At 36.7% G+C, this 14032-nt stretch overlaps 1 protein-coding gene across 1 annotated transcript in view; it reads right to left on the bottom strand.

The window, feature by feature from the left end:
- Positions 1-13760, bottom strand: part of LOC107048837 (dexamethasone-induced Ras-related protein 1) — an 18536-nt gene extending 4776 nt beyond the window's left edge. Inside the window, exons 1-5 of the mRNA XM_015272265.1 lie at positions 13756-13760; positions 12960-13029; positions 3465-3742; positions 1531-1688; positions 25-211 (exon numbers count right to left, since the gene is read on the bottom strand). Of these exons, the coding sequence (XP_015127751.1) occupies positions 25-211; positions 1531-1688; positions 3465-3742; positions 12960-13029; positions 13756-13760 (698 nt within the window). The remainder of the gene's footprint in view (positions 1-24; positions 212-1530; positions 1689-3464; positions 3743-12959; positions 13030-13755) is intronic.
- Positions 13761-14032: the final 272 nt, after the last annotated feature.

Raw genomic sequence — 14032 nt, 5'->3', positions numbered from 1 at the left:
AGATTAATAAATTGTTGAACGTACTTTATATCACGGTCGCATTTATTACCTACGATGACCATCGGTACCTTAAGGCTGTGGTGGCTTTTGCTTCTGGTCTTTCCACTTTGTATGGCGCTTATTTTAGTCTCCAATATTGCCTCACGTAGTCGAATTGCCTCCTCGAAGGACTCGCGACTGTCCATGCTGAATACCACGACGAATAAATCACCTGGAAATTGTGTTACTGTTCGTATGCAGGGATTTCCAAATTTGTAATATTTTATTACGGTTAATATTGTAGCGCTTAATTAGATAACATCACTCTTGAAAGCTTATGAGTACTTAAAGTAGCTTTACCCTGCGGCCGGGCCACGCTGTACTTGTGAATATTTTCAGTTTTTAAATTTTTCAACTAAATTGCCTGGAGAAAATTTGAAAAAATTCATACCCAGTCAGTATTATCTAAATTAAATGTCGCAAAATATTGATATTTTTTCAAATATTTCCATCTTATAAATAAATAATAACACTTGTTTGCAAAACGGTGGATTATTTTTTATGAGGTGTCAAAAAAATTCTTGATTTTTTCACATCTAATGAAAAAAAATTCAGATTTTAATCTTTTATTACAATGGCGATGTTGATTTTCACATGAGGTACTGGGTTAAATCCTGATTTTTAAATAAACATTTCTTCTTTGAAAAACCAAAACGATAATTAAATTGAGAAAAAAATCAGAATTCCGAATCTAATCGAGTGTTCTGCAATTTTTTTTAAAACTTGAGGTGTTTGAAGGCAATGCCAGAAAATAATTTTTGTAGAGAATTTTCTCAGCTACAAAAACATTCTTTTGTCGTTTTTTTCATAAGATTACTCGTTTTTTTAACAAATTTAACATTGAAAAATATGAAAATCTCAGTAATTATGGTTTATAATTGGAAAGAATTGATAATTCAGTAATTTTTTCACTGTAACTCGTGGTTTTTGAATAGAATGTCGAAAATAATTTCTGCAGAGAATTTCTTAAAAAACAAAAAAATTCTTTCATAAAATTATAAAACTACAGAATTAGAATTCCGAAGGATCAAAATTCAATTAATTACATTTACTGGTAAAAAACCTATCTGTGACCAGTGTAGGGATATTTTATTCTAAAATATCCCTTTCAAAAGATATTTCGACAAAAATCTCACATCTCCATTAGATCGAAGAATATCAATGAAAAGCAAATACCAAGAATACACCCGTTTTCATCCATTTATCCCGCTCTGTTTATACCAAACATTTTTCTCATTTTCTGGTCCACATTTTTTTTCAATCTCGAGTGTGGAGCCTCGAGTGAACACAAGAGCCCTAGTACTCTCACGATAAAGGTCGAACGTTGGCAAAGGGAGGAAGTGTGTAATATGAAACTTCAAACTCCCTCGGGGCATCCAACGATATTTCTATTTCAATCTTACCGCTGTATCGATGAAAAATCGATGGACTATTTCTTTTTTCATTCTTTTTTTTTTTATTTAGCGGTAATTACTTGTCTTTGTGACTCACCAGTCAGGAAAGAGAGTCGTCGCATGGCAGGAAAGGGATGATTACCACTCGTGTCCAGGAGATCCAACTGGTGCACCTCACCGCGAATTCTGTACAGTTTACGGTGGAAATCCTCGATCGTTGGGGTGTAACTCTCCTCGAATTTGTTTGAGAGAAATCTGGAGGTGAAAAAAAAAATGTTTCACACGAAATAAGAAATAAAATATGGACAATGAAAATTCCTCAAATTATTAAACAATAGCTAAAAGCCCTCCATCACTCCGATTTGCTCAACCAAAACCGCCAACTTTCTTCGACAAAAGGACCTCCTCAAGTATCACCCCCCCTACGAAGTCGCCGGACTAAAACGGGACATTTATCACTGGCTGGTGTGACACCTAAAACGCCTTCAGAAGCAGATAAACCCGAGCATTCCGGATTACACCATTTACAGTTGCCCGTATTAAGCCGAGATGTAGCCGAGTATCTGGGACAACTTGAGCGACCTAAAACCCCTCGTGTTACTCAGCACGCTCTTTCTCTCGATTTCTTTGTTACCTATATACGACCCCCAGTGAAAAACACTTCTCCCTCCGAGTCTTCCAGAAGAGCTCCTCCAACATCTCCCTTCCATTCCAATATTTTTATCGTCAAGCACGTAGAAAACAAGTGGCTTAATATCTGATGTGAAAGAGCGCCTCCAAAAAGGGGAAAGACACTTTTATTTCCCCCTTTTTTTTGTTCAGGGAAAAACTGACGCGCTCGCTTTAAGCGATGTGCACTGTAGCGTATCGGCGATATGACCCTATCCAACAATAACGTGGACTGGCTTTTCAGTGTTACCGAATTGGTCGGTTCATTGATTCAGTTCCCTTTTTTGCGAGGAATAAAAATGCATGGGTGGTCGGGAACGATATGGTTATCATCGTCATGCAGCGGAGGGAAATTACCGGTTCTATTGGATGTGGGGGATTGTCTTGACAAGAAGTGGGCTGTTGAAATTTTTGGGTGGAGTTTATGGCACATTTTTTTCTAAATTCAAGAGCGCAGCAGTAAAACGGTTCAAGCCGATTTTGACTGTTAGCCAGTTTTTCATGGATATCTCGAAATCTTAGGGAGATGGCAACATTCCTGTCATGAGCTTTTTTGTGGAGCAAAGTGAGGGCTGCAAAAAAGGTTATTAGGAAAATTTCGTTATCTCCATTAGATTCTGAGATATTCCTCGAAAACTCGCGTAAGGACTAAGTCGACCGTTTTACCACTTCGCTACTGAATTTTCATCAAGTTTGTGCGACTGGGATTTCAGTGGAGGGAAATTACCAGTTCTATTGGATGTGGGGGATTGTCTTGACACGAAGTGGGCTGTTGAAATTTTTTGGTGGAGTTTATGGCACATTTTTTTCTGAACTCAGGAGCGCAGCGCTCAAACGGTTCAAGCCGATTTTGACTGTTGGCCAGTTTTTCATGGATATCTCGAAATCTTAGGGAGATGGCAAGATTTTTGTCATGAGCTTTTTTGTGGAGCGAAGTGAGGGCTGCAAAAAAGGTTATTAGGAAAATTTCGTTATCTCCATTAGATTCTGAGATATACGTCGAAAACTCGCGTAAGGGCTAAGTCGACTTCAACACGAAATTGAAATGAAATTTCAGGTTGTCGAACACCCGACGCAATTTTCACTCGCATAATCCTGCATCCCCTGATTCTCGGGGTTGCATTTCATAGAACTCTATGCACTCATCGCGCGAAAATACTCGAATACCGATGACCACGCGTATTTCTCAGCCTTTCAGATCACTCCAAGCCAGCGCGAACTATTTTCGCTTGCATTCAGAATCAAAAAGTTGTACAACTCAGTCTCTCCATAGCGACTGCCTCCACCCAATTAAAATGAACGATTCTCGGGAGATACTCGGCCCATTCACGGCCCATTCTAATCAAAAGTTTGACGACTCACCGTGCTACAATGGCAGTTTTGCCAACTCGTGCACTGCCAAGTACAATGAGACGATAGCAGTTTCTGGGCGGTGGTTTGCACGAGTCTTCCTGCGACGATGTCGACGCTGGACTAGGGCTAACGGGCACCGGAAGTATCCCATCTTCACTTCCCGACGGCCCCTCGAGGTCTCTTGCACCTCGTCTGCGTAACGGCTGCTGAGGCTCACCCTCCTCAACGGCATTACCACGTCCACAGAGTCGCTCCACGCAACACAGCAGTCGGACACACGCCTCCAGCTGTTGAATATTCATTACCTCCGTTAAACGGATTTTCCACACTTTTCATATACTTTTTTCTTTTTCAAGGGCTCTTTCTCCTCTCGTTAAAATTAACGAGGACTTTTTTACACTCTCATTGTCTCGTCGGCTTCATCGGGGGACGGGTAATTGTCTTGGAATTGATGTCAAAATGTATTTCGGTGTTGGGGGATTAGTGGCGTGAAAATTGCCGTGGTATCAGGGGCTCTGGATGTTCACTGGGCTTGTTTGCTGGGGTTAGCGATTAGGTGTCAGGGTATTTTAGGGGAACGTTCGGGGGTTTCAACACCTATATTTGGGAAGAATTTTGATGGGATTTGTTTTACAGAAAATCAGTTAGGGAAGAATGAGGTGAAATGAACTGCCTGTGAGCGTGCGTTATTCGAGCTCCGCAGAGTCGAATTTCATGACTTATTTTTCATTCTCAAGATATTTTTTCAAGCTTAAAGATCTATTTTAACATGTCCCAATCGCCCCTTTCAGTCCGCAGATATTTAAAATTGAAGACGATTCGTTTTCGACTCCTTAATTTTTTAACAAGTGAATTTTTTTGGTAATGAGGGAATTCCGGGAAAAATTTTGAGAGACAGGAAGCTTGGATGTTGTTATTGGAGAGAACATTTAACTCGGAGGCTATATTCGGAAATTGGGAGAGTGAATTCGAAGTTAGAGTCAAGTTTCATCCGAAGCGAATGAAAGTTGCAAGTGGAAATGGTACCACTTCATCGATTCATCCTCGAGTGGTTGTAGGAAGGGTCGAATGTGCTCCACATTTCCACTCTGACAGATAAATTTCGCCTCTGTGGGCACTTGCGAAGATGTTTTCGGCGTCATCTCCTTCAATTGTCAATTTGGATTGACAATTTTATGGGAGAATGGGGCCAGTCGATAAATCCAAAGTGGATTTATCGGTTCTTTTGTAAATATCTCACGAAGGAAGTAGTTTACAGAAAAATGTCATAAGAAATTTTTTGCAGCAAATCAAATTCTCTACAAAAAATGTCCTACAATATTTATTCCTAAACCCGTTATTTTCCGAGATATTCACCAAGTAGTTCACTCGAAAGTTTTGTCTCGTTTTTGTAATTTTTTAATGAAGTCAAAAGAATTTCCTGTGAACGAGATAATTCAAGGAGCAATCGAATTTAACTTGAATTTAATTTTGATAAAAACTGATGATTAATGGATAATTTTTCCTGTGGACTAATGCAATTTTATGAGTTGCGGATGAATTATGTCTCTAATTAGGGCGTGAGGGAGAGAAAAAACTAGCCAATGGAGATTCAGAGCACGCCTATGCTTCTAGAGCTATTAAATTCCACAAAGCTAGTCCCAGCAGTGTTCATTCATAAACAGAGTCCCTTGATAAAACAGCTTTTACCTGATGAATACCACGTTAGAGAGGGGAGAATTTTTACCACGTCAGCGAAGTAGCCGTGAAATTGATAGAATAGTTCTTGTATTCCTGTTAAAGTGACAGTGAGGTGAAGCCATAAATCTTCAATAATTGCTCAATAGCTGGAGAACGGCAGAGTGGAATTTTCAGATTTTTTTTTCATTGTTTTACGGCATTTTTGCTTCCGAATGGAAATTCGGAAACCGAAAAACCGAAAAATTGGTCAAATATATTTGACCGATTTTTCGGTTTTCTAATTTTGATTGGAAATGGTCTAGAATGTTATGAAACGTGCAGAAATGAGGTTTTTAATTCCTTTAATTCCTAAGGTTATTAACCTTATTAATTTAAAAATGTTATTTTTATAAGCATAAAATCGATTTCTGGTAAAATTCTGAATATAACCAAAGAAACAATCGTAAAATTTGTTACGATTTCGAAGAAGTGTTTTTTATTTCTTGACATTTTCATCTAAAACCATTCGTTATCTTGATAATTCCAGCAAATAGAGCTCTGACACGTTTCCTCCATTCCATTTTATCAACCCCCAATAAAAAATCCATAACTGTTTGTGATTAATGATAAACGAGAGTTCGATAGGGATCATTAAGAACGATATTTCACATTTAATGAGCACTTAATAATCTGTGATATGAAACAATCAATTTTTACTACCAGCAATCATTTTCCCTGTGGTGTAAAGTGGATCACGAGTCTAACACCAATACGAGGGGTATAAATGACCCCAAATGATGCAATGAGGGTTTGATATTGAGTATGCCATGAAGATCTACAGAATTAATTTTGAAGATGCTTCTAATGACGAGAAATTTTCCTAGGAAATTCTATCAAGTTTTTTGCGGATTTCTTTTACAAATTCTTCTTGTTATTCTTCCTCTTCTTATTATTACTATTATTATTATTATTATAAAAATATGAAATTTCAAGTTGAAAAAATTTTCTCGAAAGAATATCAATCGAGAAAGTTTTATAAAAAAAATTGAAAATCCATGAATTTTTGTTGTAAAATATTTTCTGTTTAACATATTTATTTATAAATACCTAAAAAACCATGAGGAATTTTTGAGAAAAACAAATAGAATTATTCATAGAATTCCAATAAGAATTCAATAAAATTTCATTGAGAAAACGGTCGATTTTTCTATCAAATGTTCTACCTTCAAATGAAATCCTCCCGCAAAAAAAAACAATTACCAAATAATGAATGAAGCTCGTCACTCCAGCAAATTCGGCACGAGGGATTGCCAAAAAATATGAGAACAGAGGCTATAACGAGAAACATCAAGAGGGGAGAATCACTGTGCCCCCCTCCCCCCCATTGACATGAATGGGCTCCAATGAAAGACCTGATGAAACATAAAGAAACCAATCTCACTATATTGTCCCAGTATTTCGTATAAATTTTATCATCCACCTGCTGCCTCAATATCCCACATCGCCCATTTCAGTGTTTCAGTGTCGTGAAGCGTGTGCTTTAAAATGAGTAGCTGGAATTCAAATGGTGATGGTCCTCGAGACGAAGAGTATGGAGAATTTAATGAAGATGAGGATGAAGTATTCATCGAAATGCTGAGGATTGGCGACAGCTATCGCAATTGATTGCGTGGAATAGCGTATTTTTATGGGGCTTGAGCTTGAAAGGGGTTTGAATTATTCGGTTTATTTGGTATTTCCAGTTCGACAATTCGATTTACTTCTTCACTCTATTCTGAATATAAAGTTGATGAAATGTAGAGGGAATCATGGGGTCTCGAGAGTGAAAAGCAAAACTACTGAAACACAGAGGAATTTCTATAGAAAAATGTATAGAATATTTTACTTCCGTTGAATATTTTCTGTTGAACATTTCTGTGGAAAAAATTCGAAGAAAATCAGCGAAATTTCAATAGAATTTGTTTTTTCATAGAAATTCAATAGAATTTCCTCGGGAATTCGCAAGGTTTTTCTATAGAATTTTTCTGTACAAATTCTGCAATATACATTTTTCAAGTTTTTCACTATATTTTTTGTCTCGCCTCGACAGGAAAATTGAATGGAACAAGTTGCAAAATTTAAACCGAGAAATTCTATAGATTTTTTTATAGAATTAAAATATTTTATGAAACTTTATAAAGAATATTCAAACCAGATAGAAAATCTATATGACATGTTGATTCTATAGAAAAGTATATATAAGATTTCGGGTCTAGAAAATTCTATAGACCATTTTAATTCTATAGGACTCTACAGAATTTATTTCAATTCTATGAAAATTTCTATAGAAAGAAACGTGCAGAAAATCAGCGAAATGTTCCCATAAAATAGAATCGGCGAAAAACTAATGTAATTTTCAATAGAAATTTAATAAAATTTCCTAACGAATTGGCTAGATTTTTCTATAGAATTTTTTCGTGCGGGAAAACAATTCCGACAAATCAATTTGCAATTTGCCTGAACAAAAGCCGGTGTGCAATAGCATAAGCCCACATTACTCTCTCACACTGTCATGTCTCTTGATCTACGAATCAATCATAGCTCGATGCGTCGGCACGTGTAACGCTAGCGTTACCCCTCTGTAATCTATTTGTTGACCTACTATTGCAAAATTCTAGGGTTTTTTTTTCTCTGTATAGAAAAGCGCTAGAGGCACTCGGTAAAAGCCTTCTGTTCTGTGACCAATAAAACAAAAAGACAAGGTATTCTCTCTTCAACTCAGCCAGTCGGAAATGCCGCTTCATTTACGAACGATCGGAGCACTTCGCCCGGGCTTGTTGATTAATGTTTCTATTTCGCCAGGCCAGCAATGTAATTTCATCACTATAATTCGCCTAATGTGGACTAACGCAACTGGTCTAGCTCCTTAATGAGAGATAATTCGGAGTAAATTGAGGTGATGGATTGGAATTGATAGACTGAGGTAATACAACATCCCGAGAAATTTGCGAGAATAATTTTTAGAGACATTTGGATTGACAAAATTCAATGGATTTTGATTTTTAGAGGTGACACGAAGGAAAACATTCAACAGAAAAACCTAGCGAATTCGCTAGACAATGCTATTGGATTTTTATTGAATTTTCTACTAGCTTTTGGCCCATTTTAAACAGATATTTGCTATAGAATTTCCTCCACTCAAATTTTCCAAGTTTTTTTCAGTCAATTTCTATTTTTTTTCGTCAAGAAAATCGAACAAAAAGATCGGAAATTTAAAAGAAGGAAATTCTACAGAAAATTTCACAACAGAATAAGTTGTATAGAAAAATGGAATTCTTTTGAATTTTTGTGTAGAATATTTTCTACTGAACATTTCAATAGATCATACAAGAGAATTCTCTAGCAAATTCGCTAGGCTTTTCTATTAAATTTTTTCATACGAGAAACTATGCTGCTGAGATTTTTCTATAGAAATTGTTGGTTAAATTAATTTTCCTAATTTTTTGTGTTTTGTCTGTTTCTCGGAATAAAATCTAAGAGGAATTCTAAAATTACTTCAAGTATTCATGGCCAGAAATTCTTACGAAAAAATTGCAGAATAAATTGTATAGAGAAAAGCTGTTGGTTTTTTTTCATAGAAGTTGAATGGAATTCGAATAGAATTCCAATAGAATTTTTCGGAGGAATTTTTTTTACGAAACAAAATTTCCATTAACGGATGAAACAGTTTCACGAATAAGATCTTGTGCATTTGCACAAGAGTTTTTGTAGAAAAATTCCAACAGATATAAGAAGGAGTTATACATAAAAATAAAAAATCTATTGACTTTTTTTTATTTAAAAAATCCTTGGAAATGAATTTTCTCACTTGAGTCAATTCTAATAGATTTCCTCACACATGAATTGAATACCCAAAAAAATCCATTTGATCATTAAATTCCATGAAATCCCGCACATGATGAATCATCGAATAATTCGAAAATAATTTCTCGAGAGGTGTTCCCCCAGGCCCACACAATCTCCCCAAAAGAGTCGTTTCAATTCGTGACATATGTCCCGAGAAGTCAAACTCATATATTTTCCCCAATCCCTCAATTTGTCAAATAGCTTCGAAATGAAACAGGAAAACTCGCATCAATCAGTGGCGAAAACAGAGAACTTCCCCCTTCCAATAAATGAATTCATCCCGTTCATCGCCAGAATGCGCGCAGGGAAAAATTTCGTAGAAAAGTTAACGAATTCGATGTAAAATTCTATTGAAGTTCTATTGAACTTCTAATGGCTTTTGGCCGATTCTATTGAAAAATCCCACAACTATAGTGGGCGTTTTTCTTAAGAAAATGTCCAGTAGAAACTATTTTATTTTAAAAGTCAGTAGAATTTCGTATTTCTATACGTTTTCTATGAAGACATTTTCTATAGGAATTTTTCGAAATGAATTCCCTAATGTTTTTCCAGGAGAATTTTCGTCTGTTCTCATTTGAAAAAAAATCGAATTCCGTTGATTTTTTTCTATAGGATATTCTCCATTAAACATTTCTATTGAAGACAACGGGCGGGTAAGCTGTGGAATTCTCCGCTAGAATCAGCTATAAAAGCTAATAGAAAATTCAATAGAAATCCAAGAGAATTTCTTAGGGAATTCGCTGGATTTTTCTACGAAATTACTTGGCACGTGTATTTTTTCCCAGTGCACACAACGCTTTTAATCAATACCTAGTGAAAAATTCTAGTCATGCAAGGCGTAATTCCAGGGGAAGGAGTGCATCCCTCCTTCCTAGCGATATCTCAGGTGCAACAAGTTCGGGCAACAGCTGTTTCGGCGGACAAACTGCATATCTACAGGTATAGACACAATACCTACCCAGTGGTACTGTTTTAAACCGCAACAGGATCAATTTGGCTGGCATCCAAGTAACCGTGATGCACTATTGTCCGACAATCTCATTGGAATAATTCAATATGAATTTGCTGGACATACTGTCAGCGGTGGTGATCAGTCATTTAGGGACGCAGCACGATGTGGCTTGATTCAGTGCTCTGGAATTGATTAATCCTAATCGTGGGTTTAGGTTTTTTTCGACGGAATATCCTTGATTCTGGGATCTTCAGGGGGAATTGATTAATTATGGAACGCTTGATTTGATGGGGATTCGGGAATTAATCGAGGGGCGGATAGGATGGATTCGATTGTTGGAGGTGTGGGGAGAGATTCAAGAATATTAAACGTCGACAAAATTATTGTCACGGAATTCTCTCAGAATTTTTCTCAGGAATACATGGCATTACAGTTTCATTTTTTCAATTTATCTCCATGATTTTTTAACTACAAACCTCGGAAATTAATCGAGGGATGGATATATTTATCACTTCAGCGCCTGGGTATTTCTGGATGGATTTGATTTTTGGATGTGTGGGAGGAGCTTCAGGATTAGTGTTGAAAAATATCATCAAGTAACAGTTCCACAGTTAAAAGCCACAGTTTCAGGTAAAAATCAGTGGTAATTGGGAGTTACAGTTGTTTTATTCCTCGAAAATTTATAGAAATCAGAAAAATTCAAGTCCATATATTCTTGAGCTTTAAATCAATTAATAATTCTGGCTAATGCAGTACTGAATATTCATATTTAGATTAAAAATTCAAGCGAGTTGAAGTATTCTCGTCCTTCTGCTGCTCAAAAATTTAGAATTCCATACAATTTTCACTGAAATTTGAAATGAAAATCCGATCGGCTCGTTAGAATGAGCCGATTTGAAGGAAATAACGGCAGCTTTCTTTTTTTTTACAACAAAGTTATCACAGGATATTTTTCGTGAAGAGTTTTCAAAGTTAAATAAATTATACTCCGACGTTTTTCAGTGATAGGTTCCTCGATATCTCGCCCTAAATCCACTCCCTGGAGAACTTTTTCCATTTATCAAAACTAATCTCCCAGTCTTCTCTAAGGATACATAAAAACAAGTGAAAAATGTCAGAAGACATTTCTCGTCGAGACTTTTATTATCTGCGAAAATGCTTTTCTTTTTTTTTCGCTCAATCCAGTTTTTTGGGAATGTCATAAAAGATTTTATGAGACGATTTCATGGGCTATAAAAAATGTCTTTTGACATTTATTATCGAATTTATTAGTTGCAGACATATTTCACTCTTTTAGTGAAACTGCCGGAGTTTAAATTCGCAGATTTTCTCAAAAATATCTCCTGAACCAAAAACTTTGTGTAAAATTACCAGAAAATACTTTTCGTGGAGAGTTTTCAGAGCTAAATAAATTATGCTCCGACGTTTTTCAGTGAAAAGACCCTCGCAAACTGCCCCTGAATCCGCTCCCTCTAGAACTTTTTTCCATTTATCAAAACTAATCCTCAAAGTCTTCTCTAATGATACATAAAAACTTGTGAAAAATGCCAGAAGACATTTCGCTCTGAGAATTTCGTAATTTACAAAATTTTTTCAATTTGTTATGAAAAGTTTTAACCCGGGAAATTTTCCCCTCAATTTATTCTCTCTAGGATTTTTCTCCATTTCTCAAAATTCATCTCCCAACTCATCTCCAATGATCCAGAAAAACTAATGAAATATCAGAAGACATTTCTCGTCAAGAATTTCGTAATCTGTAAAAATATCTTCTTCTGTAGTTCCGGATATATTAGCAAAGAACCTGGGAAAATTCTGCAATTGAAATTACCTCATATCAAAATAAATTGGGAAATTATCTCAAAACTATTTCTTAAACAAAGATCTTCACCGAAAAATTGTAAAAATATATCTTTCATGAATAGTTTTTCATCCTAAAAAATTATACTTTGACATTTTTCAGTGAAAAAACTCTCGAAATTAGATTAATTATGGCTAGATGAATTCTAGTTTTTTTTTCCATTTCTCAAAGCTCATCCCCAAAGTCTTCTCCAATAATCCATAAAACGTAATGAAATGTCAAAAAACATTTCTCCTCGAGAATTTCGTAATCTGCAAAAATGTCTCCTTCTACAGAAAATTCTTCAATTGAAATTCTCTCATATCAAAACAAATTAAACAACTATCTCAAAAATATTTCCTAAAAAAAGATCTCTACCGAAAAATTGAAAAAACCTTTTTCATAAATAGTTTTTCGTCCTGAAAAACTTATACTTTGAAATTTTTCAGTAAAAAATCATCCAAATCTCCCCCTCAAATCATTCCCTCCAGAATTTTTTTCCATTTCTCAAAACTCATCCCCAAAGTGTTCTCCAATGATCCATAAAAAACAATAAAACGTCCGAAAACATTTCTCGACAAGAATTTCATAATCTGCAAAAATGTCTCCTACAGAAAATTCTTCAGTGTAAATCCCCTCATCAAAACAAATGAAAAAACTATCTCAAAAATATTTCCTAAAAACCGATCTTCACCGAAAAATTGAAAAAACATATTTCATGAATAGTTTTTCGTCCTGAAAAAATTACACTTTGAAATTTTTCATTGAAAAATCCACCAACATCCCCCCCCCTCGAGCTTTCCATTTCTCAAGACTAATGCGGAAAATCTTCTCCAATGATCCATAAAACCTCAGATCTTCTACGTTGGAACTTCCATTCCCCGCAAAAAACCACGGAGTGTCCCTGACCCCCACTCCCTCAGCACCTCAAAAAAAAAATCATCCCCACAAACCGTATCCCCTAATCTCCTCCACCTCAGAATAAAATATAATAAAACCCTCGTGACCCACTGGAGATCAGTATTTCTCATTCATCCACAACTGACACATTTACCTATAAATACTCGGACAATATCACCCCACGAGGGCCTATAAATACCGCTCGTCCACACAAACCATTACCCAAGGAATTTATAATCCATCACAAGCCATGAGTATGCTCATCAGTTACCTCAGGAATGTTGGCAAAGCGCTGCAGGACGAAAGCTTGTGGCTCGAGGGTTGAGACATGCACTGCGCCGCTGGTAAGGACCCGAAGAGGCCCTTTGGTTACGCTAAAAGTTGATCCTCCAGGAGACGTTCACCCTCAAAACAGCTTTCCTTCCACGACTGAAGACCACCAATCCCTCAATCACCTAAACTCTCCCCAACTTGAATTTTGTCTCTCAAAATCTTGAGATAAAACTCACAAAACTAAACCCAAAAACCCAACAATTCCCTAAAAAACCCCTCCATCCACCGAAAAATGATCTCAATGATGACTTTGCCCCTAAAAAAATCGACAATTCAATTCTGATAACGATCTCGTGCCGTCGGAGCAACAGTTCCCCGACAAAATCACTCGCAAGCTCTCAGTTCAGAGCGCAGAGATGTCCAGTTGTCAGGAAAAATGTCTTTGAGTTTTTAAAGAAAAAAAAAATCGTCAAAGTTAATGAAAAATCTATGGAATGTTCAGCTGTATTCACTAGCTATTCTAAACCACTATAACACGAAACAGTTTCGTCTGCACAGCTCGACGTACTCCAGTGGCTCTAGTATTTCCACTAAAATCGAGAGGAGTGAAAGCACAGAGGCACTCGCACTGCCTCAGTTACGGTTTGATACGATAGTCCTGCGCATTAAAAACCTCGGGGATGCCTTCACCGCACCACTGGGGAATGGGGGATGGGAAAGGGTGAGGGGGGACTACAGCAGCTTGACTCTGATAGCCTCAGCAACCCCTCGTCACCTCCTATCCACGATTTTACATCATTCTGCACTGGTGGCTTGGATGGTTACCCCTGTTGGGTTGTGAGCTTTACGTTGGTTAAGATTCGGTCATTCGTTTTTTTGGATTTTTAGGGGTCAGCGGAGCTTGCGGGCGCTGACTGGGGCTTATTTAGAGCGGGAGAGACTTTGAAAAGGGCTTGAAGCAACGATTCTATTCGATTTCCATTGAACTTTTCGTTCAAACTATTCGTTTTCGAAAGGTTCTGTTGAAATTTTACACAGCTCATCTGTGCATTTTTTTAATAAAAATGTTCA

The sequence above is a fragment of the Diachasma alloeum genome, unplaced genomic scaffold, assembly GCF_001412515.2.
Source record: "Diachasma alloeum isolate Michigan unplaced genomic scaffold, Dall2.0 Dall_scaffold_00198, whole genome shotgun sequence".
NCBI classification, from domain to species: domain Eukaryota; kingdom Metazoa; phylum Arthropoda; class Insecta; order Hymenoptera; family Braconidae; genus Diachasma; species Diachasma alloeum.
This window is presented reverse-complemented; position numbering and strand designations above follow the sequence as displayed.